Source organism: Natator depressus, chromosome 9 (assembly GCF_965152275.1).
Source record: "Natator depressus isolate rNatDep1 chromosome 9, rNatDep2.hap1, whole genome shotgun sequence".
NCBI classification, from domain to species: domain Eukaryota; kingdom Metazoa; phylum Chordata; order Testudines; family Cheloniidae; genus Natator; species Natator depressus.
The window spans coordinates 79,428,329-79,453,956 of NC_134242.1; the positions used below are offsets into that span (position 1 = coordinate 79,428,329).

The 25,628-nt window shown below is 43.4% G+C and overlaps 1 protein-coding gene across 2 annotated transcripts in view; it reads right to left on the bottom strand.

Moving 5' to 3' along the window:
* Positions 1–16,506, bottom strand: part of C9H8orf48 (chromosome 9 C8orf48 homolog) — a 43,801-nt gene extending 27,295 nt beyond the window's left edge. The window contains exons 1-2 of one of the 2 annotated variants that reach the window (XM_074962399.1): positions 16,397–16,506; positions 2,040–2,311 (exon numbers count right to left, since the gene is read on the bottom strand). In XM_074962399.1, the coding sequence (XP_074818500.1) occupies positions 2,040–2,256 (217 nt within the window). In that variant the 5' untranslated portion in view covers positions 2,257–2,311; positions 16,397–16,506. Of the gene's footprint in view, positions 1–2,039; positions 2,312–9,142; positions 9,286–16,396 lie in introns of those variants that run through there. The other variant, XM_074962398.1, reaches the window with a different exon arrangement.
* Between the last annotated feature and the right edge of the window lie 9,122 nt (positions 16,507–25,628).

Genomic DNA, 25,628 nt, shown 5'->3' on the forward strand with positions numbered 1-25,628 from the left:
ACCTTCTGCAGAAAAAGGAATAGTTTATTAAAATGTATACACTATGAAAACAGAGATCCAGAACCAAGTCACTAAATTTAACATATCAGACAATTCACTTAAATTCCACTGTATCTGGTCCCAAGGCTGGTTGAAAAAGGAGGAGGAATAGTGTCAGGCTGGCAGCTGGCTGTAAAACTGCCAAAGAAATCAATTAATTGAGTCCTTAATATGCCCCATATGAACTAGGGCGTTTCCCAGATGGAAGGACTAGAAGAGCTGACCCTAAACATATGGAACTAAGGCTAGAAGAAGACGACACTTATATAATGTGGCATAAACAAGTCACCAAAGCAAACATTATCTCATTGCGCAGATCTTTGACACATTGATCTATAAGGCTAAATTCTGCCCTTGGGTGCACATGATATCCATTTAAGAGATGTGAATCCAAGGGCAATAATTGGCCTATAGTAAGGAGCTTTCATGCCTAAATAATTTTTATGCTGGATCCTTAACTGTAGCAGTGCAAATTACTTTTGTAGAGAGAAAGGTCAAATGTATTGTTGGGTCAGGGAGGGAAGGAAAGACACTAAGGGTACGTCTATACTGCAATAACAAACCCGTAGTCAAAAAAACCCCCAAGTCTCAGAGCCCGGCTCAACTGACTCAAGTTTACAGGGCTAAAAATTGTAGTGTAGATGGTTGGGCTTGGGTTGGAGCCTGGGCTCTGAGACTCACCCTCTCTAGGGGTTTCAAAGCCCAGGCTGTAACCTCAGCCCCAGCTTGAACGTCTACACTGCAATTTTTAGCCTTGCAGCCTGCATCCCTCAAGCCCAAGCCAGCTGACCCAAGCCAGCCATGGCTGTGCCCTGGATCTTTTATTGCAGTGTAGACGTACCTTAAGGAGCACTAGGATAAAAGGCATATGTTAGCTAATGTTTTAAACTCACACACTTTAAAATTCTAGTTCAGACAGGGTTAACTATATTTTAACATTTGTTAGCCGGACAAGGTGAACCCAAAGTGGGAGGCTGGGTTATGACATAAATAACTACAAGTTAAAAAGCAACTTACTCTGTCTATATTAGTTTTTAAAACATGTTAGTTAAACCACTTTAGCTAACACATTTTTAAAAAAAATTATTTATCTTAGAGTGGACAAGCCCTTACACCAAGAGAATGTGACAGGTTTAAAAATAGCAGCTGATCAATGGCTTGAAGTCATCATTGTATCTCCAAGACTAAACAAAAGGGTAGAAAAGGAGACTGCAGGAGGATGGGGAACACTACCAAAATGTCAAAGAGGGAAGACACCCCTATTAGGTCAGTTGTTTTATCCCCCTCCCTCTGCTTCTTTTACCCTTACCTGCTGTAGGTTTGTTAATGTTACATATAATTTTAGAGTGACAAGGTGGATGAGGTAATATATTTTATTGGACTAACTTCTCATGGTGGAAGAGAGAAGCTTTCGAGCTACACAGAGCTCTTCTCCAGATCAGACCTGAAGAAGAGTTCTGTAAAGCTCGAAAGCTTCTCTGCTCCACCACCAGAAATTGGTCCAATAAAATATATTATCTCAACCACCCTGTCTCTCTCATATCCTAGGACCAACATGTTTACAACAACAGTACATTTTCAGGTCTTTCTCCAGTCTACTTTTAAGTGTCCCTAGTGATAGAGCTTCCATAATTCTCTTGGGAAACTATTTTACAGCCTAGCTATTTTTCTGATACGGAAATTCAGTCAAGGTATCTTTAAGACTGATTTATCCTACCAATAACACTCCAGCACACAGGAAGATTGAATTAGGGCTTCCATACCTAAACAACCAATTTGGTACATTATACCTCCTCATATACACCTCCATTAAGTCTTGTTTCAGCAAAATTACAGATCTGGCTGAGGAAGCCAATGTTTTGAAGCTTCTGTTGCTGTGCACAGCAAGAAAATTGGATGTAATTTTAATTTTTTAATTTTATTTTTCCTGATCTGAGCCCTTCTGAGTAATTTCAAAATTGGATGGAGGACTGACTCAAATGCACAGAAACCTTGCGTACCTTCATCATCCTGGCTTGCGGACTGCCATACGCTTTCAGATATATCTGACACAGCAGCAGGCCACTCCGACTCCACTGTGGAATAATAAGATTCACACGGTTCACTCTCATATTGCCTGCAGGCTTTCTCCTCCTCCTCCTCCTCCTCACTGAAGGATTCAAATGTATCCTCAGAATAATCTGAAAGAGTAGTGCTGCAACTCTGGCCTGAGTCCATCTACTCCTCTTCAAAGCACTGAGTATTCAATCCGCATGGTCACCAAAGTGGAATACTAAAAATAATAATAATAAGAAAAACCCATAACAGATTTGGTAACACATGGCTCTTAGAAAGATTCAACTGGACTACTGGTCTGTAAATCACCAGTGCAATTTACTCAGTCAAGTTACAAATAGTTGTTACAGCCTTCTGTGTGTGTGTGTGGGCACGCGTGCACAAGGTATAGTTCAGTCTCAAAATATTAGTCTGAAATAGTTATTTCAGGAATTTGCAATATATCAAAATTTAAGTGATTTTATTTTAACATCATTGCAGATGTACATTACCCTTTAACCTACTACTGCAGATAAGTACAGCTCATTACTTCAGCCATAACTGTACTAAATGTGGCTTATCACTGTAGTTGCTCACAAAAGATTAAACTATATACTTGAAGTCTATTGGTATCAAAACTACCATAAGAAAATGTCATTTAATTTCTAAAAATGTGCAGAACCAGACAATTTGTCAAATTAGCTAGATTTCTATTTTTAATACTTTTCACAGGCATATGAATAGACTTAGGCCAAATTATGCATTCCTTACTTAGGCAAAATTCCCACTGAAATCAATAGACATTTTGCCTGAGTAAAAACAGACAACCACATTTTACCAATCTTACTCATAGAAGCGCTATTCCTGGAGTAATGTATTACTCAATGTAAACAAGGTTGTAGCCCTAAGTAAGGAATTCAGGATATCACCCTTTATGATGACTGCCTTCTCTAGCATAATTTTTGATAGTTTAGCTTTCATAACAGGACTTTAAAAAGAAACCATGCAACCGTGGTACTAAGAATTAATGTTAAGAATTTACACTAAATTGTGGGTAATATTTTTTCATATGAATATGAAAAAATGACCAAGAAATTGAAATTATGTTGCTGTGTGGATTTTTCTCCCTCTCACTGGCCACTCAGAAATACAAGCTTCCTTGGACTACTCAGCTTTATGTTTTGAAAATTAGAAAGAAAACATTAAAGACATCAACTGCTTGACACACTCAAACTAACACTTGATACACTCAAATTAATGGGGATTTATTCCAGATCTGAAAAAAGAAAATGAACAAACAGAAAAACCATCCCAAAAACCCAAACTGCAGGAAGAAAACAATACTCACATACATAATTGGTTACTGATACATTTTAAAGTATCAAATGTGCTTACTTTATCCTCTTTCATTAGGATTATGTATTTACCATCATTTCCTCTATTCTAATCATGGAAACGCTCTGCTCAATTTAGGTACTGTTATAGCATAGCAAACAGGGAATTAGAAGCTGCCTGATCAGAGTATTTTTTATGCCTACAAATGTCTCCACATGATAAAGTACTTACAGGTACTCTTCCTTCCCTAGTCTTTAATTTAGGTTGTTTAATAAAATATTAATCCCACATTTCTTGAGCAATAAAAATTGCCATCCATTCTAGATCCAATTTACATTTCTTGTTCATTCATGTAAAACAGATCAGTTCCAAACTTCAAATGCCCAAGTCAAATAAAAAAAAAAAAAGGCAAATCTCTATTTAAATACAGCTCAAACTCTTATTGAAAAAAAGATTATAATTTAACAAAACAATTGTTCCTTGGAGAGAAAGTCATTATTTTTCTTTATCTGAGGCTAAAGGTTCTGAGGACAGGTACTCCCATGTTAAAAGTGATTTATTCTGTGAACAAAGTCTTTATAATGATGGCAACATTTGAAAACAGATTCACAAAAAATAACTCCTGTAAAGGAAGAATGCTGGAATGAATGACTAGGGCCCTAATCCTGCAAATTTGCAGGTGCTTAAATGTTAAGCATGAGTAGTCTCACGGAGTACCCAAAATACATACTGGAGCAAAGATTTTCATGAATAAGGAAATAGTGGGTAGGTCACTATCCTAGTGGAAGAGGATAAAATAAGCAAGATCAAGTTTTTAAAATGTATCCTTGACCAATTATGTATATAAGTGCTGTTTTCTTCTGACACTTTTTTTTTTTTTAAGTCACCAGGACTATTCAGGTGCTTAAATTTATGCACTAGCATTGGTATTTACAGGATCAGGGCCTACACTTAAACTCTACACTGCATACAAACATTAAGTTGGTACAATAAGAGAGCAAAACACAGATACACAACTAACACAGTGACACACAACTAATTAGAATGCTTCAGTTTGCAGTACGTACATAAGGTGAAAGTGAGCTGTAGCTCACGAAAGCTCATGCTCAAATAAATTGGTTAGTCTCTAAGGTGCCACAAGTACTCCTTTTCTTTTTAAGGTGAAATCCTGGATCCATTAAAGCCAATAGGAGTTTTGCCACTGACTTCAGCTGAGACAGGATTTCACCCATATTATTTAACTTTGCATTCAGACACACATGTAACTGCCATCTTTGACCTCAATGGAAATTTTCCCTGCATAAGGACTGCAGGATCAGACCCCACGTAATCAATAGCTCACTCTTTTTTCCCATTGACAATTATAAAACTAAAGTGATCTTAGTAAACCTTGCTGAATACACACCCTCCCAATGCCATAAAGCAAAAGTCTGCAACATAGAGATTTAATTTCCAAATTATGTGTTGCATTCAATATTCTAAGTATACTCCTAAACTTCAGCTAACATTGAACAGAAGACCAGAACACAAAGGGCTTGATCTTGTTCTCACTGAAGCTAATGGCAAAACTCCCACTGAGTTCCATAGCGGAGGATCAGGGAGGGGGGAAAAAAAAAAAAAAAAAAAAAAGGATATATTATAGTTGGCTGAATGGTGTGACACATTAATCTGAACCTCGTCCAGATACAGGCATTTGTAATTTCTAAACAGAAATATATTTGTAAATCCATCTTATATGGGTCATGTTGCAAGCCTATGGGCACAAGATCAGAGACTTAATACCTCTCTAAAAGTGTTACCTCTGTCAATGTTATCATGTACCTTGAACAGTTTATGAAAAAAAAAAAAAAAAACTTATGGGAATGGTGTATTGATAACATCACCTATGGCATTTTGTTTGAGACAAGCTGGATAATAATTTTTGTGATGTAAATCCTCTAGGATTCTTTCATCTGTCCTCAATCCTAAGTATACAGTTACAACATACATAAGAAAGTATCTGACCTGACACCAAGTCACATCCATGTATTAGCTAATATCATCAGCTTGCCAAAGTAAACATATACGAGTCTACCTCGACTCATAGACTTTAAGGTCAGAAGGGACCATTATGATCATCTAGTCTGACCTCCTGCACAACGCAGGCCACAGAATCTCACCCACCCACTCCTGTAATAAACCCCAACCTATGTCTGACTATGAAGTCCTCAGATCATGGTTTAAAGACTTCAAGGTGCAGAGAATCCTCTAGCAAGTGACTCGTGCCCCACACTCCAGAGGAAGGCGAAAAACCCCCAGGGCCTCTGCCAATCTGCCCTGGAGGAAAATTCCTTCCAGACCCCAAATATGGTGATCAGCTAAACCAGGAATCGGCAACCTTCGGCATGCGGCCCGCCTGGGTAAGCCCCCTGGAGGGCTGGGATGGTTTGTTTACCTGCCACATCCACAGGTTCAGCTGATCGCGGCTCCCACTGGCCGTGGTTCGCCGCTCCAGGCCAATGGGGGCTGCGGGAAGCCATGGCCAGCACATCCCTCAGCCTGAACCACTTCCCGCAGCCCCCATTGGCCTGGAACAACGAACCACGGCCAGTGGGAGGCGCGATCGGCTGAACCTGTGGACACGGCAGGTAAACAAATTGGCCCAGCCCACCAGGGGACTTACCCTGGTGGGTCGTGTGCCAAAGGTTGCCGATCCCTGAGCTAAACCCTGAGCATGTGGGCAAGACTCACCAGCCAGACACCCAGGAAAGAATTTTCTGTAGTACCTAATTAAACAAACCCTACATATCACTAAGGGCCAAATTCTGCCACTTGGGAACACACTGACTTCAATGGCATTGCACTGGTTTATGGTATGTGTCCCTGAATGACGATCTGATCAATAATAGCTGCTGCTCCTGTTCCCCCATACTTCAGAACACAAATGTCCACCTCCTGCAGCCATGTCTGTCATTATTTCTACTGTCAAATCTGAATGAGCTAATAATGCAAAAATAGTTCTAAACCCATAGATAATAAATTCCTGAGATACTATCCCCAAACATTATTTTAGCAGTCAAAACAGTTCTTATATTAGCTCAATATGGGACTCTTGAAAGTTCATATGGCAAGAAATATCTTTCCCTAAACTCTAAATGTTGTTTTAATTTTGCTGAAATATTTTGTTTGCTTCCTTTTAAAATTAAAAATCAGCAGAGAAGTAGCATGATCTAGGTGTGGGGATTTGTTGGACTTAACCATGGGTCTACAGGGCTTCAGGGGGCAGTGCTTCCACGCTGCTAACAGGCAGACTCAGCAATGCTACTGTCAATGCACCATACATCCAGGGAAGTACCACCAATGGTAGAGATAACTGGTAGCTCCTCCTGTCACCTCTGATTGGCCCAGACCTACTATTTAGGCCTGGAGAGAATATCAAGAAACAGTCTGTGCATCAAGGCAAATCTCTGATCTGCTACTGAGATAGACCCCCTTGTTCCTGCCTCCTCAGTCAGCTCTCTGATTCCTGGCTATTTGACTCTGGCTGGACACTGGGCTATGATTCCTGGCTATTGACTCCAACTGGACCCTTGGCTCTGGATCCTGGTTACTGATTCTGGCTTGACCCCTCAGGCTTGACAGCCTATGGCTCTAACCATTGGACATGATTTCCCACACCCTGGCTCCTGACAGTAGGTCCCAATCCACAAACCCTGGATTTACGTGCCTAAATTTGAGGTTTATGCACCTTAGTCCCACTTTTAAGCTCTACTGCAATCCACAAAACTCTTGCCAAACTTTGAAGGTGCCTAAATTCACTCAACACCTAAGTTTCTCTCTCTGGACATGCACGCTGCTGCATTGCTCTTGGTGTCTGGATGCCTATCTCCTGCTTAAGCCCAGAGAAATCCACTAACTGGGGAAGTAAGGATTTGAAGAGGGGTTTCCTCTTATGTGAATACTCTAACCACTGACTATATGGTATTCTGATGTGGGGACTCCCTCAATCTCTCCTATTGACACTGTTCCAATGTCTCTAAAGAAATAGAGACTGGAGAAGGGGGATTAGGGACTAGACTTTGGTCTCCCATTTGGCTGCCCTCACTTCTAGGCTACAGAGTCAATCTCTCTCTGCTCCAGTGACTGTTCCACTGTAGATAAATACTTAAATAGTCATTAGACCAGAGAGAAAGAGAGTGAGAATGCCTCTGGGTATGGCTACACTGCAATAAAAAACTCAAGGCATCGCAGCCCAGAACTAGGGTCAATTGACTGGAGTTGCAGGGCTAAAAATACCAGTATAGACATTTGGGCTCAGATTGGAACTCAGGCTCTGAAACGCTACCCTCTCATGGGGTTTCAGAGCCAAGGCTCCAACCAGAGTCCTTTGTGCCCAGGTCAACTGACCCAGGCTCTGAGAAATGGTGCCGCAGATATTTTTATTGCAGTGTAGATGTATCCTCTGTAGCCTGGTGAGTAGGAAGCCAAGGCACCTAACTCAAGCTTTGTAGATCACAGTGCTGTCCCTGGATTTGTGCTGGAAATAGCCCACCTTGATTATCATACACATTGTAAGGAGAGTGGTCACTTTAGATAAGCTATTACCAGCAGGAGAGTGGGTTTGTGTGTGTGGGGGGGGGGGGGTGAGAAAACCTGGATTTGTACTGGAAATGGCCCAATTTGATCATCATACACATTGTAAGGAGAGTGATCACTTTAGATAAGCTATTACCAGCAGGAGAGTGGGGTGGGGGGGAGGTATTTTTTCATGCTTTGTGTGTATAAAAAGATCTTCTACACTTTCCACAGTATGCATCCGATGAAGTGAGCTGTAGCTCACAAAAGCTTATGCTCAAATAAATTGGTTAGTCTCTAAGGTGCCACTAGTACTCCTTTTCTTAGTGCTGTTCCTGTGAGTTTCTAGCTTTTAGGCACCAAGATGCTGAGTGCTACATTGCCTAAGTCCCATTGTGGGCCCTAGTGTCTAAAGCAGGACTCCTGGGTTCTATTTGCAGTTCTGTATGCTTGACTCACTGTGAGCTTGGTAAAAGCCGGATTTTCAAAGGCATCTAAGCACATAAAGATGCAGTGGGATTTTTAGAAGTGCCAAAGCAACTTAGGCACCAAACTAGTATTAATTTCCACTGATGTTAGATACTTAATCTTCTTAGGTGCTTTTGAAAATCCCACTTAGGCACCTAATTGGGTATTAAAGCACCTAAATACTTTTGAATATATGGCCCTTATGGGCAGATTTTCAAAGATGCTCTATTTCAACTCCAACTAATTTTGACAGAAACTGCCAGTATTCAGCACCTCTGAAATTAAGCCCTAGGCTTTGGCCTGCCCATCTGTAAAATATCACATATGGAGGTTGTGAGGCTCAATTTAGGATGGTTTGTAATGAATAAAGCTTTAAGAGCTACTTATGGAAGTGCAAATTAGTGTTTCACAGCCTATTATCTACTGGATCTGTTAGTGGCTGCCATAATGATGAATAAGTTATGAAGGCAATAGGATAGGGTCTCAATGTCAGATTGTAAAAGGGTTTCTATTTTGCTTTTAGGCTGGTCCAACAATCAAAAGAACTTTCTGATCTAAACGTCTAATATTAATACACATTAATGTAATTCTTCTGCTTGTTACCGCAGCATTAATGCAGGATTGAAACTGGTTATTGAGTTCAAGACCACGGGAGGATAACAATAAGAAATGCAAGCTGGGAGTCAATTAGTACTCTAACACACACACTTACCTAATATCTTGGTGTTAAGTGAAGCTTCAGCCACAGCGCGCATAGAAGGTAGAAGGGGAAGGAACTGGAGGAATACAGCAAAATGATGGACTGGCTGAGCTGGAATCACTCCATAACATCAGATGTAACCAACATCACCTTGTCTTTACAATACAAAGTGGTAAGTTACTAAACAAGTTGAATTAAGTATTAGCAGCAACCTTTCACACAAGGCTGGAATATACTGGAAAGCCAAAATTACAGCTAAACAGACTTCAGACCAAATTAAATGTGCTCCTACTACAGCAGGTCTTGTGTGGTATAATGAGAATGTAGCAGATATATACTCGCTTTTGCAAACAGCAGACTCAATTCTCTATTAAGGGCTTTGGGAGGAAGGAATCATAGAGGTGATATGGTTTGAAATGCTCTGTAGTAACTCCCTTGGCCAGCTACAGAAGTGACAATAAAAGGTGTTGTAACATGAGGCCAAGGAATATGGGAAGGATTCTAGAGGAAAACCCGAGGAAAAGAGGTGCTTCCGGGAGGAAGCACAGGCAGGAATGTCTGTGAGGGGAGGGCTCCTGCCTCATACTGGGAATGAGGGGCGATCAACAGGTTATCTCAAGTGCTTATATACAAATGCACAAAGCCTTGGAAACAAGCAGGGAGAACTGGAGGTCCTGGTGATGTCAAGGAACTATGACGTGATTGGAATAACAGAGACTTGGTGGGATAACTCACATGACTGGAGTACAGTCATGGATGGTTATAAACTGTTCAGGAAGGACAGGCAGGGCAGAAAAGGTGGGGGAGTAGCACTGTATGTAAGAGAGCAGTAAGACTGCTCAGAGCTCCGGTACGAAACTGTGGAAAAACCTGAGTGTCTCTGGATTAAGTTTAGAAGTGTGTGCAACAAGAGTGATGTAGTGGTGGGAGTCTGCTATAGACCACCGGACCAGGGGGATGAGGTGGATGAGGCTTTCTTCCGGCAACTCACGGAAGCTACTAGATCGCATGCCCTGATTCTCATGGGTGACTTTAATTTTCCTGATATCTGCTGGGAGAGCAATACAGCGGTGCATAGACAATCCAGGAAGTTTTTGGAAAGCGTAGGGGACAATTTCCTGGCGCAAGTGCTAGGGGAGCCAACTAGGGGGGGCGCTTTTCTTGACCTGCTGCTCACAAACCGGGTAGAATTAGTGGGGGAAGCAAAAGTGGATGGGAATCTGGGAGGCAGTGACCATGAGTTGGTTGAGTTCAGGATCCTGACGCAGGGAAGAAAGGTAAGCAGCAGGATACGGACCCTGGACTTCAGGAAAGCAGACTTCGACTCCCTCAGGGAACAGATGGCCAGGATCCCCTGGGGGACTAACATGAAGGGGAAGGGAGTCCAGGAGAGCTGGCTGTATTTCAAGGAATCCCTATTGAGGTTACAGGGACAAACCATCCCGATGAGTCGAAAGAATAGTAAATATGGCAGGCGACCAGCTTGGCTTAATGGTGAAATCCTAGCGGATCTTAAACATAAAAAAGAAGCTTACAAGAAGTGGAAGGTTGGACATATGACCAGGGATGAGTATAAAAATATTGCTCGGGCATGTAGGAAAGATATCAGGAGGGCCAAATCGCACCTGGAGCTGCAGCTAGCAAGAGATGTCAAGAGTAACAAGAAGGGTTTCTTCAGGTATGTTGGCAACAAGAAGAAAGCCAAGGAAAGTGTGGGCCCCTTACTGAATGAGGGAGGCAACCTAGTGACAGAGGATGTGGAAAAAGCTAATGTACTCAATGCTTTTTTTGCCTCTGTCTTCACAAACAAGGTCAGCTCCCAGACTGCTGCGCTGGGCATCACAAAATGGGGAAGAGATGGCCAGCCCTCTGTGGAGATAGAGGTGGTTAGGGACTATTTAGAAAAGCTGGACGTGCACAAGTCCATGGGGCCGGACGAGTTGCATCCGAGAGTGCTGAAGGAATTGGCGGCTGTGATTGCAGAGCCCTTGGCCATTATCTTTGAAAACTCGTGGCGAACGGGGGAAGTCCCGGATGACTGGAAAAAGGCTAATGTAGTGCCAATCTTTAAAAAAGGGAAGAAGGAGGATCCTGGGAACTACAGGCCAGTCAGCCTCACCTCAGTCCCTGGAAAAATCATGGAGCAGGTCCTCAAAGAATCAATCCTGAAGCACTTACATGAGAGGAAAGTGATCAGGAACAGTCAGCATGGATTCACCAAGGGAAGATCATGCCTGACTAATCTAATCGCCTTTTATGATGAGATTACTGGTTCTGTGGATGAAGGGAAAGCAATGGATGTATTGTTTCTTGACTTTAGCAAAGCTTTTGACACGGTCTCCCACAGTATTCTTGTCAGCAAGTTAAGGAAGTATGGGCTGGATGAATGCACTATAATGTGGGTAGAAAGCTGGCTAGATTGTCGGGCTCAACGGGTAGTGATCAATGGCTCCATGTCTAGTTGGCAGCCGGTGTCAAGTGGAGTGCCCCAGGGGTCAGTCCTGGGGCCGGTTTTGTTCAATATCTTCATAAATGATCTGGAGGATGGTGTGGATTGCACTCTCAGCAAATTTGCGGATGATACTAAACTGGGAGGAGTGGTAGATACGCTGGAGGGGAGGGATAGGATACAGAAGGACCTAGACAAATTGGAGGATTGGGCCAAAAGAAATCTGATGAGGTTCAATAAGGATAAGTGCAGGGTCCTACACTTAGGATGGAAGAATCCAATGCACCGCTACAGACTAGGGACCGAATGGCTAGGCAGCAGTTCTGCGGAAAAGGACCTAGGGGTGACAGTGGACGAGAAGCTGGATAAGAGTCAGCAGTGTGCCCTTGTTGCCAAGAAGGCCAATGGCATTTTGGGATGTATAAGTAGGGGCATAGCGAGCAGATCGAGGGACGTGATCGTTCCCCTCTATTCGACATTGGTGAGGCCTCATCTGGAGTACTGTGTCCAGTTTTGGGCCCCACACTACAAGAAGGATGTGGATAAATTGGAGAGAGTCCAGCGAAGGGCAACAAAAATGATTAGGGGTCTAGAGCACATGACTTATGAGGAGAGGCTGAGGGAGCTGGGATTGTTTAGTCTGCAGAAGAGAAGAATGAGGGGGGATTTGATAGCTGCTTTCAACTACCTGAAAGGGGGTTCCAAAGAGGATGGCTCTAGACTGTTCTCAATGGTAGCAGATGACAGAACGAGGAGTAATGGTCTCAAGTTGCAATGGGGGAGGTTTAGATTGGATATTAGGAAAAACTTTTTCACTAAGAGGGTGGTGAAATACTGGAATGCGTTACCTAGGGAGGTGGTAGAATCTCCTTCCTTAGAGGTTTTTAAGGTCAGGCTTGACAAAGCCCTGGCTGGGATGATTTAACTGGGAATTGGTCCTGCTTCGAGCAGGGGGTTGGACTAGATGACCTTCTGGGGTCCCTTCCAACCCTGATATTCTATGATTCTATGCTCTCTTCTCAGGCAGTAATACACACTACAAATGGGCCACCACATTCGCAAACTATTTAAAGCACTAGCAAGTAAAATCAGGGAAGAAACTGTTCGCTATGTACATTAGTGTTTGAAATAAAGAAAAAGAAACATTCAAAGACTTGTCGTTCCTGAATTCCTGTGCAGGAAGAATTATTTTTTTTAAAGCTCTATCACAAACTATGATACTAATATTAGTATATTTCTCATTTGGAAATGGATTTCACAAACCACATGTTCTGAACTAGAGCTATTCAGGAAATTTTTGATTTAGTGTTTTTAACTGAAAAATATTGATTTGTTGAAATCAAATTTTTCTTGCAGGAATGTACCAGCTTCAATGAAACACTCATCAGGAAAGGTTTTTCAGATCCAGGATGGAATTTAACCCCAGAATAGCCAATTGTCTCGTGATTGGGGTACTCACCCGGGATGAGGAAGACCCTGATTCAGATCTCTGCTCTGTGTAATTTAGAGCAGGACTTGACCCAGGCAGAGCAGGGATTTGAACCAGGGTCTCCCACATACCAAATAAGTAGTTCCTTAACCAGTGAGCTATTAGCTAATGAGTGAAGGAGGGTTTCTTGTTCTTGTTTTTCACAAAAAGCTTCTAAAGATTTCAAGTTCATTCCTATGTAGAACAGGAAAACTGTTTACCACCCAGCACTACTCTGGACATCTCTTAGCAACACTGTTCTGTTGGCACCAGCACCGGGACCACTTGCAGTCTTAGCGGCAGTATGTTTCCAATGGTGAACTACTGTCAGCAAATTAACGTGTACAGTCATAGACTAAGGCTATGTCTGCACTAGCACTTTTGGCGGTATCACTTATGTCGCCGAGGGGTGTGAAAAAACACCCCTCTGAGCGACATAAGTTGCACCATCAGTGTTGCCCACACTGGTTTTTCTATCTCGGCGGGAGAAGCTCTCCTGCCAACATAGCCACTGCCACTCACTGGTGGTGTCTTAATTATGTCAACAGGAGAGCTCTCTCCCATCTGTACAGAGCAGCTACATGAGCAATTGCACAGCTGTGCCGATGCAAGCTCACTAGTGTAGACATAGCCTAAGTGTGTTCTGCTTGCAGGGTATGTAACTTGTTGGATGGAAGGGAACAAAATTTACATCACTCATTTCAGTCTACTTCCTAAGAATATAAGAATGGCCATACTAGGTCAGAACAATGGTCCATTTAGCGCAGTATCCTGTCTTCCAACAGTGATCAGAGCCAGCTGCTTCAGAGGCTAGGAACGGAACAGGGCTATTTATTGAGAGATCCACTCCCCGTCAGCTAGTCCCAGTTTCTGGAAGTCCAAGGCTTAGGGACACCCAGAACTTGGGGTTACATCCCTGACCATCTTGGCTAATAGCCACTGATGGACCTAATCTCCATGAATTTATCTAATTCTTTCTTGAACGTACTTTTGACCTTCATAACATTTCATGGCAACAAGTTGCACAAGTTGACTGTACATTGTGTGAAGCATTTCTGTATGTTTGTTTTAAACCTGCTGCCTATTAATTTCATTGGGTGACTTCTAGTTGCTGTGTTATGTGAAGGGGTAAATAACACTTCCTTATTCACATTCTTGACATGAATCATGATTTTATAGACCTATATCATATCCCCCCTTACTTATCTCTTCTCTAAGCTGAAAGGTCCGTCTTTTTAATCTCTCCTCCTATGGAAGCTGTTTCATACCTCTATCATTTTTGTTGGCCTTCTCTGTACTTTTTCTAATTCCAATATATCTTCTTTGAGATGGAGTGACCAGAATTGCACACAGTATTTAAGGTGTGGGTGTACCATGGATTTATATAGTGGCATTATGATATTTTCTGTCTTATTATCTATCCCTTTCCTAGTGGTTCCTAGTATTGTTAGCTTTTTTTGACTGCGCTCTCTTTTCCCTTGGAATTCTAGTAGTGACATCTTCTTTCAAAACACTCCCTAATTTTATAGCAAAGGAAGGTTTTACAAAGATCACATTTTTGTTAATTAGGCTTATCTCACACATAGAAATAAGAGCTCATCACATAAGTTCACAAAGACATGGAAAACTGGCAACTCACTGTGCATTAAGATGTTCTTTAAAAAAACCAAAACACAATGCAGAGGTACCATGTGGTGAGTTATGGAGGCCATAGTTTTTCCTTGTGTGATATTGGTGACATTGCACCTTGGATATTGTGTACAATTCTAAACACCCCAATAGAAAAAAGACAGTGACAAAGAGCAGAGGAGGCTGCTTGTGATCAGGAGGACTTGGACATGTCAGGATTTGGTAGTATAGCCATCAGGAATGGGGATGCTTTCTACTGGTTAAGTTGGTGTTGTAAGTTACCATCAAGAATATACTGGATTTAGGGGGTGTTTGTCATTAAGTGTTGCAGAAATGTTTAGTACCCCTGGGCTGAATTAGGGCTGCAGAACTGTTTGGCAGTGCGGAGGTGGTTGAGAGGTAATTACATTAGGCATTGTAAGAAGGTTTGGCAGCTGAGAGAGGGGAAGAACAGAGTTGGGGGCATGTCATGTGGGGGTGTTTCCTAGACACCCCTGTAATCTGTCAGATAATGATGTTTCAAATATTTTTTTATCCTATGTGTGCAGGGGAAAACAACCCATATATTTGCATGTAATAACAGCTACTAAATTGTCACTGAAAAATACATATTAGGGATCTATAATTCTGATTACTCAAATTCTAGCTGTAGTTCTTATTAGAAATAAAAAGGCAGCTATTAAAAAGGGAAGGAAAAGATTGAAAATTTCAGTGCATAATATATACTTTCTCCAGGATCCCAGAGCAAACTATAAGGGGATCGTTTGCCCCATGACTGAAAAAGCAGCCAACTCTGGGGTGGGATAGGGCAAGTCACAGCTAAATTATCCAACATTTTAGGACATGAAGTGATAAGCACTGTACTCTATTGAAAGTGAAGAGAAAATACAGGGAGGCAGAATGCAGTGACCCAAATTGGAAATTGATCAGGAATACATTGGTGTTACCATCCCAATTCTTCCCTAATGAGCTGAAGGATCTTTATATAGCATAAATATTCCTGAAAACTGGAGAAAAGCACAAAGAAAGCACTTTGCTTGTGGAAAATACAGTGAAGTACAGCAAGGCCGAGGACAGGAATTCTCAAGCTCAGGATAAACTTCAGAGCCTCCTCTGTCCATGTAACCAAGCAGCCTACATCCAGTTCCTTCAGAGTGCAGGAGTGAGAAAGAAATAATGAATGTGGCCTGCTGCTCCCATCCGCTGCTGGACTTAGACCAGCAGTGTACACTCATGCTTTGCATTAATCCTCTTGTGCACATCCCGCTCACACCCCCTTCCATAGCAGCACTTCTAGAAGGACACAGTGAAGGACAATACCGCAGTGAACTGCCAAGTGCTAACCCAACTTCCTGCAAACTGGAGTGTTGCCTTGCCCACTTTCCATTTAAGTTCTAAGCCAGGCTTGATCCCACTGGGCATGAGAGATGTAAAAGGCCAGCACGTACTGTGGCAAAGATGCATCCAATGTTATTGCAAAGGCTCCTGCACTAAAATCCCCCCTCCACTAGCAGAGGAAGCCCCCAGAACCGGGAGAAGGGCTCTGTGTGCCCCCCCCTCGCCCGGGGGGACCCCAGACCTGGGACAAGCGCTGCGTACGCCCCCCACCCCTGAGCGCGGGGAGACCCCAGAACCCGGGGAGGGGCTTTGGGTCGCCCCCCCCGCACGGGGAGAGCCGGTCTGGGGGACGAGACTCCGAACTGGGAAGCCCCGGCCTCACCTCCTCCTGCAGGCCGCTCCCGTTGCCCCGGCAGCGAGGCCCGGCCGCTCTCCCCGCCCCGCGTGCGGCGGCGGCGGCGCCTCCTCACAGCCCGCGCTTGGGTTCCGAGCGCGGCCGCTGCCCGCGGTTCTCCAGCCGCCCGACTGGCTCCGCTCCCGCTGCTGCTGCTGCTGCTGCGGGGCAAGGGGGCCCCCCGGACGCCGAGCCGGCCGGCGACGAACGGAGAAAACGCCTGGGGCGGCCTGGCGGGGCGCGGGCCCGGCTGCCTCAGCGGATGGAGCTCGGCCTCCGTCTCCCCCGCTGGCTCCGGGGCTGTGTCCGCCCAGGCCTGACAGCGCTGGGGCTCCCTGGAGTTGGCTGACCGTGAAAACCCGCCCTTGGATTGCACGTAGCTTTAGTCAAGACAAAGCCGAGGGGTGCGGGCCAGGAGGTTGGGGTGGGACAAAATACACCCCCAGATGCTGGATTTCTGGGGGGGGCCTGGCCTTCTGCCCCCCCCCCGCATGTCGTTGGCGTGTTTCGTCCCGATGGACGCTTCACGCTGCGTTTGGCTTGCGCGGTTGGGGTCACGTTTAGACTGAGATCCTCAAAGTAGGGACCTCGTCTTCGCCCATGTTTGTCCCGCCTTGGGCACCTTTTAGCGCCCTGGGGCCCTGATCCTGAAGGAAGCTTCTGGGCATGGCTGTAATACAAAAGAGTAATGTACAAAAGACAGGTTAGCCACAGTAGATCAGGATACACAGTGTGGCTAATGACTGCATAATTGGAGAGAGACAGTAAAGAGCAAGATGGAGATGGATGGGCAATGCTTTGGAGCAGTGGTTCTCAGGCTGTGGGACTGCAGAGCATTTGCTGGCGTGTACAGAGAAGCTGGCTGCTCACACTGTGCTGGCCCTTCTCCTTTCCACTCAGCCTGCCAAATCAAAAAAGCGACACCTACATTACATACTTTCGTCATATTATTTTTCCATTTGTGAAATTGCTAAAGATGCTACAGAGATTTTGTGTGATTGTGAATGGGAGGGGAAATAATCCATGTGACAGAAAATGAAAGTTGGTGGTGTGACAGTGAAAGGAGAACACACACATAATTGTGGTCCACTATGAGAAAATGAATATATATATATATATATATATATATATATATATATATATATATATATATTCAGAAAGGTCTGCCATCTATATGAAGAAAATTTGTACCATGTGGTAATACATCTCTAATCCAAAGATTCAACTATTATTTATTGTTGTTTTTCCATCTCAGGAGTTTAGTGAAGCTAACAGCATAGCAAGATTCCAAAATGAATAAGAACACAATCTGGAATAATTTAAGATAGGCTTCCTGTTTTCTTGCTCTGGGACATAAATCATCACCAGCTTAGGCCAACCTCTTCACAGTTTCTTCCAGATCACTAATTAAGATGTCAAATAAAACAAAAACTGATAGATCCTTACAGTTCACCACTAAACACTGTCCCCCACAATTCAACACTTTCTCACTGATCATTACCTATTTTTATGAAAATAGGTAATGACTTTAGGTTACTAACTTGGTCAGAATTTGAATTGATTTCCTAGAGATGAAAGATTCTGAAGTTTCATTTCAATCTCCTGATCTACCCAATCCCTTTTAAATTCATAATTTTGGTGCATGAAAAATATATTACTCTCACAGGTTTATTCCTTTGACATTTATTCAGGGAAAGTATGGTCTTCACATGGTTTGAAGTCCAGGATACAAATAATTTTTATTTATTTCTTTTTTTTTGGTCTTTCTTAAACAGGTCAGTTTATCATTGAAATGTACCATTTGATGCCTAGGAAGTTCATATTTTGAACAGCATATTATTTGAACTGGTATTTGTTTCTAAAGGATTTGAAGATGCTAATGGATGGCCCAACCCAGTTGTGTCAGAGGATATTAAGATTTGCTACCACTAATGTACTGGAGTTGTTTCTATACAGAACCATAAATAGTGTTGTGTGAGAAACGTTGACAGGCTTTTACTACAGCTCATCTCTTCATCATACGTTATGTTTAAATTTAACACAATTGTTGAATGTCTTAGTACAGGCAAATGGTTTCTGATGTCTCTATCCATTAAAACTGCAATATCCCTTTTAACCATAGGGCTGCTTATGAATCCATACTTGATAGGTGTGTGCATTTCCTAGGTAACTGTAATCCAGTTAACTTTGTGGATAGAACTAATTGGGCTCTCATAATGAAATTCATTACCCAGTGGTGGACTGGCCTTATACCATACTCTGATGATGGGTAAAATTTATGTAACTCATTAATGAAATATATGCAGGTGTTTTCACCCAGAAACTTTAGAACTCAAATATTTGAAATCTGAGAAATAAGTGTTTAGAGTTAAAAATATCAATACTTTTTTTCTTTATCAGCACAGACATTGAAAGTGCTGCCAAGCAGCACCCAGACTCTGTAAATCATTGAACAGAATGCTTAACTTAAAAATATTGCCCAGAAAATGATATGGAATATGTCCCTCTCTGAGGGGTTACTGCAGAGGGCTTGCTGCATTTGAAAATGGTGGTTTCAATTCCCATTAATCCATATCTTCAATTAGGAAATGGACTGGTCTGCGGCTTTGTGCTGTTTGAGACTGGCAGTTGTCCATGGTGGATCAGAAGTTGTGCACACAAATGAAATATTAATAGCCATCATTACTATACAGGTTTAAGTAGACAGGAATTAAATGGTGCCGCAAGATGAAATGGAACAAAAATTTTACAGATTGGTGTTTGTGAGAAACTGAAGAATTTTTCTAATGGGTAAACATTGAATTTTATAGAATTATTTAAATCTTGAAAATAAGGAATTATTCATATTCTGGAGGCTATAGAAACATGCAGTTTATGTCATCTTGGCTGGACTATTTGGCTGAAGGACATGCTCCTTGTTAAAATTAAGTGACTTAATTGCATAAGTATTTGGTGCCAGGCAGAAGGGAATAGGGACTCCATGGTAAAAAATATTTAGAACTCCAGTCATGAGCCACTGCACATAAAAAAGAATCATTTTATTACAGTAAAAGTAATGGAGTGACTAGCAGGTGTCTGTTTTTAATTATGCTGTGCCTGGCAGAAAGAAGACACAATAGGGTGCTACTTCCATTGAGCGAGAGCAGTGGTTCCCAAACTTGTTCTGCTGCTTGTGCAGGGAAAGCCCCTGGTGGGCTGGGCTGGTTTGTTTACCTGCCGCGTCTGCAGGTTCGGCCGATCGCGGCTCCCGGCCAACGGGAGCTGCTGGAAGTGGTGCGGGCCGAGGGACGTAGTGGCCGCCGCTTCCACCCAGTCCCATTGGCCTGGAGCAGCGAACTGCGGCCACTGCGAGCCGCGATCGGCCGAACCTGCGGATGCGGCCCAGCCCGCCAGAGGCTTTCCCTGCACAAGCGGCGGAACAAGTTTGGGAACCACTGAGCTAGAGAATGGGATGGGGGAGGGGCTACAATATTTTGTGAAAAAGGTAAACTTCCTTTTTAGAAGCAGCCATACTGTCTTGTATTGTGATCGTGCCAGCTTTTATAGATGTCATAAATATAAAGGGAAGGGTAAACACCTTTAAATCCCTCCTGGCCAGAGGAAAAACCCTTTCACCTGTAAAAGGTTAAGAAGCTAGGATAACCTCGCTGGCACCTGACCAAAATGACCAATGAGGAGACAAGATACTTTCAAAGCTGGAGGGGGGGAGAAACAAAGGTTCTCGCTGTCTGTGTGAGGCTTTTGCCAGGAACAGAAAAGGAATGGAGTCTTAGAACTTAGTAAGTAATCTAGCTAGATATGCGTTAGATTCTGTTTTGTTTAAATGGCTGATAAAATAAGTTGTGCTGAATGAATGGCTATTCCTATGTTTTGTGTCTTTTTGTAACTTAAGGTTTTGCCTAGAGGGATTCTCTATGTTTTGAATCTGATTACCCTGTAAGGTATTTACCATCCTGATTTTACAGAGGTGATTCTTTTTACTTCAATTAAAATTCTTCTTTTAAGAACCTGATTGCTTTTTCATTGTTCTTAAGATCCAAGGGTTTGGGTCTGTGTTCACCTATGCAAATTGGTGAGGATTTTTATCAAGTCTTCCCCAGGAAAGGGGGTGTAGGGTTTGGGAGGATTTTGGGGGGAAAGACGTTTCCAAGCGGGCTCTTTCCCTGTTATATATTTGTTAGATGCTTGGTGGTGGCAGCAATAAAGTCCAAGGGCAAAAGGTAAAATAGTTTGTATCTTGGGGAATTTTTAACCTAAGCTGGTAAAAATAGGCTTAGGGGGTTTTTCATGCAGGTTCCCACATCTGTACCCTAGAGTTCAGAGTGGGGAAGGAACCTTGACAATAGGCAAAGTTAGATCAGTCTTGGTAAGTATGTGGATGAGAGACTTCCAAGGAAAGCACTGGTCCTGAAGGAAGTGCTATGATAGATCAAGTAATTAGCATTTTTTGCTCCATGTCAGTACAAATCTGTTGCCTCCATGTGGTGCTAGAGGACATTATGCTGCTGAAAGCGTTGACTATAGATGAGACTTAAAACAATAAGATACTTTACCACTTTGATCACTAAGGATCCCAAGTCTGTTTTTACAAGGATTTGGGTATTAGGCTTGGTGAGTAGCCCCAGATTCCAAGCTGAGTAATTATATCGTGCTTTCCTAATTTTAATTTGCACTTTCAAGTGGATATATTATTTACTTTTTGTCCTAATGTCCTATATGCTGTTAAACAGCTGACACACATGTTCATCCTCACAGTTGGCTACATTTCAGTGGGAAGGGCATATATAGACTGTAAGATGCTTTTGGATCCTTCTCATCTACGATTACAGTGTAATTAAACAAAATATGACACACAAAGCAGATCATAATTCAAATAAGACAGTCCTAAAATTGGTTTGAGGAGCTCATTAAAATCCATAGGAAAGTGCAGCCACTTCCTCCCACCAGCACTCCAAAATGATGATAGACTCGCCTTTCTGGATGAGGAAACATAAACACACCATCAAACAATTTTTTTTTTTTAACCTTGATGGGAAAATAATGGGCGGGGGGAACAATATCTGAAAAAGGATGTTTTTCAGAGAGTGATTTTAATGGTAACGCTTGTGAGCTCAAGAATATGTAATGCAATGTCAGTGATTTTTCAGGTTTCAGAGTAACAGTCGTGTTAGTCTGTATTCGCAAAAAGAAAAGGAGTACTTATGGCACCTTAGAGACTAACCAATTTATTTGAGCATAAGCTTTCGTGAGCTACAGCATCGCATCCGATGAAGCGAGCTGTAGCTCACGAAAGCTTATGCTCAAATAAATTGGTTAGTCTCTAAGGTGCCACAAGTACTCCTTTTCTTTTAGTGATTTTTCAGCATCCCAAACATTTCCCGAGAGTATGATGCCTTCTTCTTTTGGAAATTGCATAGCTAAATTCATGATGTTCATGCTATACATTGTATCAATTTCTCTGGCAAGTTCAATTGAAATCTATATGTCATCTGTTTATCAAGCAGCAACTGGCAACCAAACTGGGTCAATAACAAAGCACAGTGAGTTCCCTGTTCCAGTATTAAGCTGTCTTCAAAATAACTGTCTCTGCCTGCACCTCCATGTCCTTGGGTTCCTTAGGTTTGAGTCTCCCCTACCTTACACTGGTATAATTCCACTAAATTCAAAAGAGTTACTGCTTGTGACAGACTGAACAATATTCTGCAACATCCTGGACAAATCTTATGGAATTAAGATAAACTTTACTGAATTAAGTTAAACCTTATTGAATTAGGTTTAATACCTTTGGCGTTCATTGTATTAAAAATGCAATTGTGTATGTGTTGTGGATTGTATGTAACTCCTCTAGAAGGAGGGGGATGCTAATACAAATTGCTCTGGTTATCAGTGCCTTTGAAGCCAGCCCCTGGAGAGGTTCACACATACTAGTTGAAACTCAATTCTCCAGGGACCAACAGACAAAGAAAGGATTTTTGGATAAATAGCCTGGTTTTATACAGGCTCAGGTCCTTCTTCTTGATCCAGCACAGAGGGCCCCAATCTTTAGGGAAGTGTTGGAAGGAGTGGCCCTACTGAGGCCATATAAGACTGTATGCTTGTTCTGAGCTGAAGTTGTGAGATACTTGGAACCACAAGGAAACCCTTTTCGGTGGGGTTTGGAAGGACTGCTCCTGCCAGAGTACATGTTAGGGTTGGAGTGATCTCTGGTAGGCTTATTTGCATGCATGTAGGTTATTTTATTGTTTTTAACATGTTTTCTCTTAATGCTTTTACCTTAAGATAAAATAGCCGTGCTTAGAAAGAAGTGTGTGGTTAACCACGTCAGAATAGAAAACAAGCAGGCCTGCTCAGGCAAACTGTCGTTTGCTGGGGATAACACAGTGAAGGCAGGGAACTGTACAACCTGGAAATACCCTGGTCAGAAGGGAGAGAGATCTTGGTCTCAACCCAAGAGAGGAAATGGCCATGGAATCCGGAAGCCTGAGAGTGGATGCCCTTGCAGGACCACTGAGGGGAAATACAGGTGCAATTGCTCTGAAATGTGACACTCCACATCAGAGCTGTCCCTAGCTATTCTGGGGCCCTACACAGCCCCCCTGCGGGGGGGGGGGAGGCTTCTGAGTGGGAGGGCAGGGTGGAACCACCCTGCAGCACTCACTGGCAGCGTGGCTGGGGCCGGGTCGCTGCACTTTCCGCCACCAGTGAGTGCAGGCCCGGCCCTGCTGCAGAGCTCGGGAGTGGGGGCGGGGAAGAGGTGGGATGAAGCAGGGGCAGGGGCCCTGGGGAAGAGCCGGAGCAGGGGCTGGAGCAGCATGCAGCTGCGCAAGGCACCCGGAAATTTGGTGCCCCACACAGCTGCTTACTTTGCGTATGGGTAAGGACGGCTCTGCTCCTCATTTACACCAGTGGGAGAACAAAATCAGCCCTCTATCTTTATCTTATTGTCTGTCTTCCCATTTTCATCATTTTTAGATTTCTTCCCAAATACAGAGTGCTTTAATTAGCATGTGGATTTTTAACCAGTTGCCTTCATGTGTACCTGTTTGCAAGGTAATGTGCATTTTTTCCCAGTGCAAAATAGTTAGTTTGCAAATATTGCAAATGCTTTTTTGGAGATTCTTTGCATATCAAGGTGCTTTAATATAGTGCATCTGTAGTTATGTTTCTTTAGGCGGGTTGTGTGTATCCTTGAAATTAGTCAGAGTTTGAAAGAGAAGTGAATCCAGAACATATATAGTAAATGCTTGAGTTTTCTTCCTTTTTTATTATTTTCACTCGGGATTTTTCCATGGACTTTTCTGAAGCACTCCCAGCCTGCTGCTCCAGGGAGAGCTTTTCAAGGGAAAGTAGAGCTCAACATAGGCTTCGCACAGATCAGAGCTGGAAGCAGCTAATCAGCTTTCCTCAATAATAGGTTGGCTCCCTTTTGGACTTTGTCAGACTCTGTTTCAAAATCATGAGCCATTTTGACACTTCAGTAAATACCTCCTATTAGAAATTGAAACCTTTCCACAGAAACACTGTGTTTTTAACTTATCGCTCTACCATTTAAACACAATATTTAACTAGGTTTTTATATCATGCTTATCACCGTGTTATCTAAGAATTTTACAGATTCTAAAAGCATTAGCAAGGATCTCTGTTTCTCCCCTCCCATCCCTCTGTTGATTGGATACTATCATTATTAGAGAAATCCAAGCTGAAGAAGTGACTTTGTATGTTATTTCAAAGACATTGAGAGTCATGGTCTTTCTAATCTCTTGTTTAAATGAAGAACACAATCACAGACCAGTTTCTGAGAAGTCTTCTGTGAGCATGAGTCTCACCCTTGTGCTTCAGCATTCCATTGTTCCAGAGGAGCTGCGGGAAGTGGTGGCCCGGCCCGCACCTCTTCCACTGGGAGGTGCAAGCGGCCGTACCTGCGGACGCTCGGGTAAACAAAGCATTTCGCGGCCCGCCAAGGGCTTACCCTGAACAAGCCACAAACCAAGTTTGGGCACCCCTGTTCCAGAGGAACAGACTAGCTATTACAGATGGTCATAGTTGTGGAGGAAGAGGCAATTTTTTAGGTAGCTCAGGCTTATCCCATCAGGGCTTTGAAAAGTGGCACCAGAACCTTGAATTTGGCATCTGGTCACAAACAGATGGACGTTTTCTTTAGTTAGAGCAGGAGTGGGCAAACTACGGCCCAGGGGCCACATCTGGCCCTTCAGATGTTTTAATCCGGCCCTCAAGCTCCCGCCGGGGGACAGGGAGAAGTCCAGAGTTTGCCCCGCTCCGACACGCCAACCGGGGAGCGGGGTCGGGGGCTTGCCCCGCTTCGCGCATACTGTGGCTCCACATGGCTCCCGGAAGCAGCGGCATGGCCCACCTCCAGCTCCTACGTGTAGGGGCAGCCAAGGGGCTCCGCTCCGCATGCTGCCCCCACCCCAGGCACTGCCTCTGCAGCTCCCAATGGCTGGGAACCCTGGCCAATGGGAGCTGCAGGGGTGGCGCCTGCAGACAGGGCAGCATGCAGAGCTGCCTGGCCGTGCCTCGGCGTAGGAGCCGGAATGGGGACATGCTGCTGCTTCTGGGAGCTGCTTGAGGTAAGCGCTGCCAAGAGCCTGCACCCCGACCCCCTCCTGTGCCCCAACCCCCTGCCCCAGCCCTGATCCCCCTCCTGCCCTCCGAACCTTTCAGTCCCAGCACGGAGCACCCTCCTGCACCCCCAACTCCTCATCCCCAGCCGGAGCCCTCACCCCCTCCTACACCCCAACCCCCAATTTTGTGAGCATTCATGGCCCGCCATACAATTTCCATACCTAGATGTGGGCCTTGGGCCAAAAAGTTTGCCCACCCCTGAGTTAGAGTGTGTGTGTATGTCAGTACATATACATACCCTATAGGGGGCATGTCAGGGAACAGGCAATAAACTCCTGATTTATTTTTGGGTGATAGACTAAGGCAAACATTCCAGACATCTGATATTCTGTCTGTATGTCTGTCTAGCTCTGTATTCATTACTATATTATCTGTTCACTTATCCTTCTCTCTCGTGATATGAATGGCAGTTCACTAGAAACTGAGCTGATGCTACCAGCTCCTTTTTGATAGCTAGCTGTGGCCATCAGATATCAATAAGATACCTCCAGCTCCTCTTTTGCGCACACATTAATGGCTGTTAATTGAATGGTATTGCAACCACCAAGCAGAGTTGTCATTCCCTCAGATGCATTTT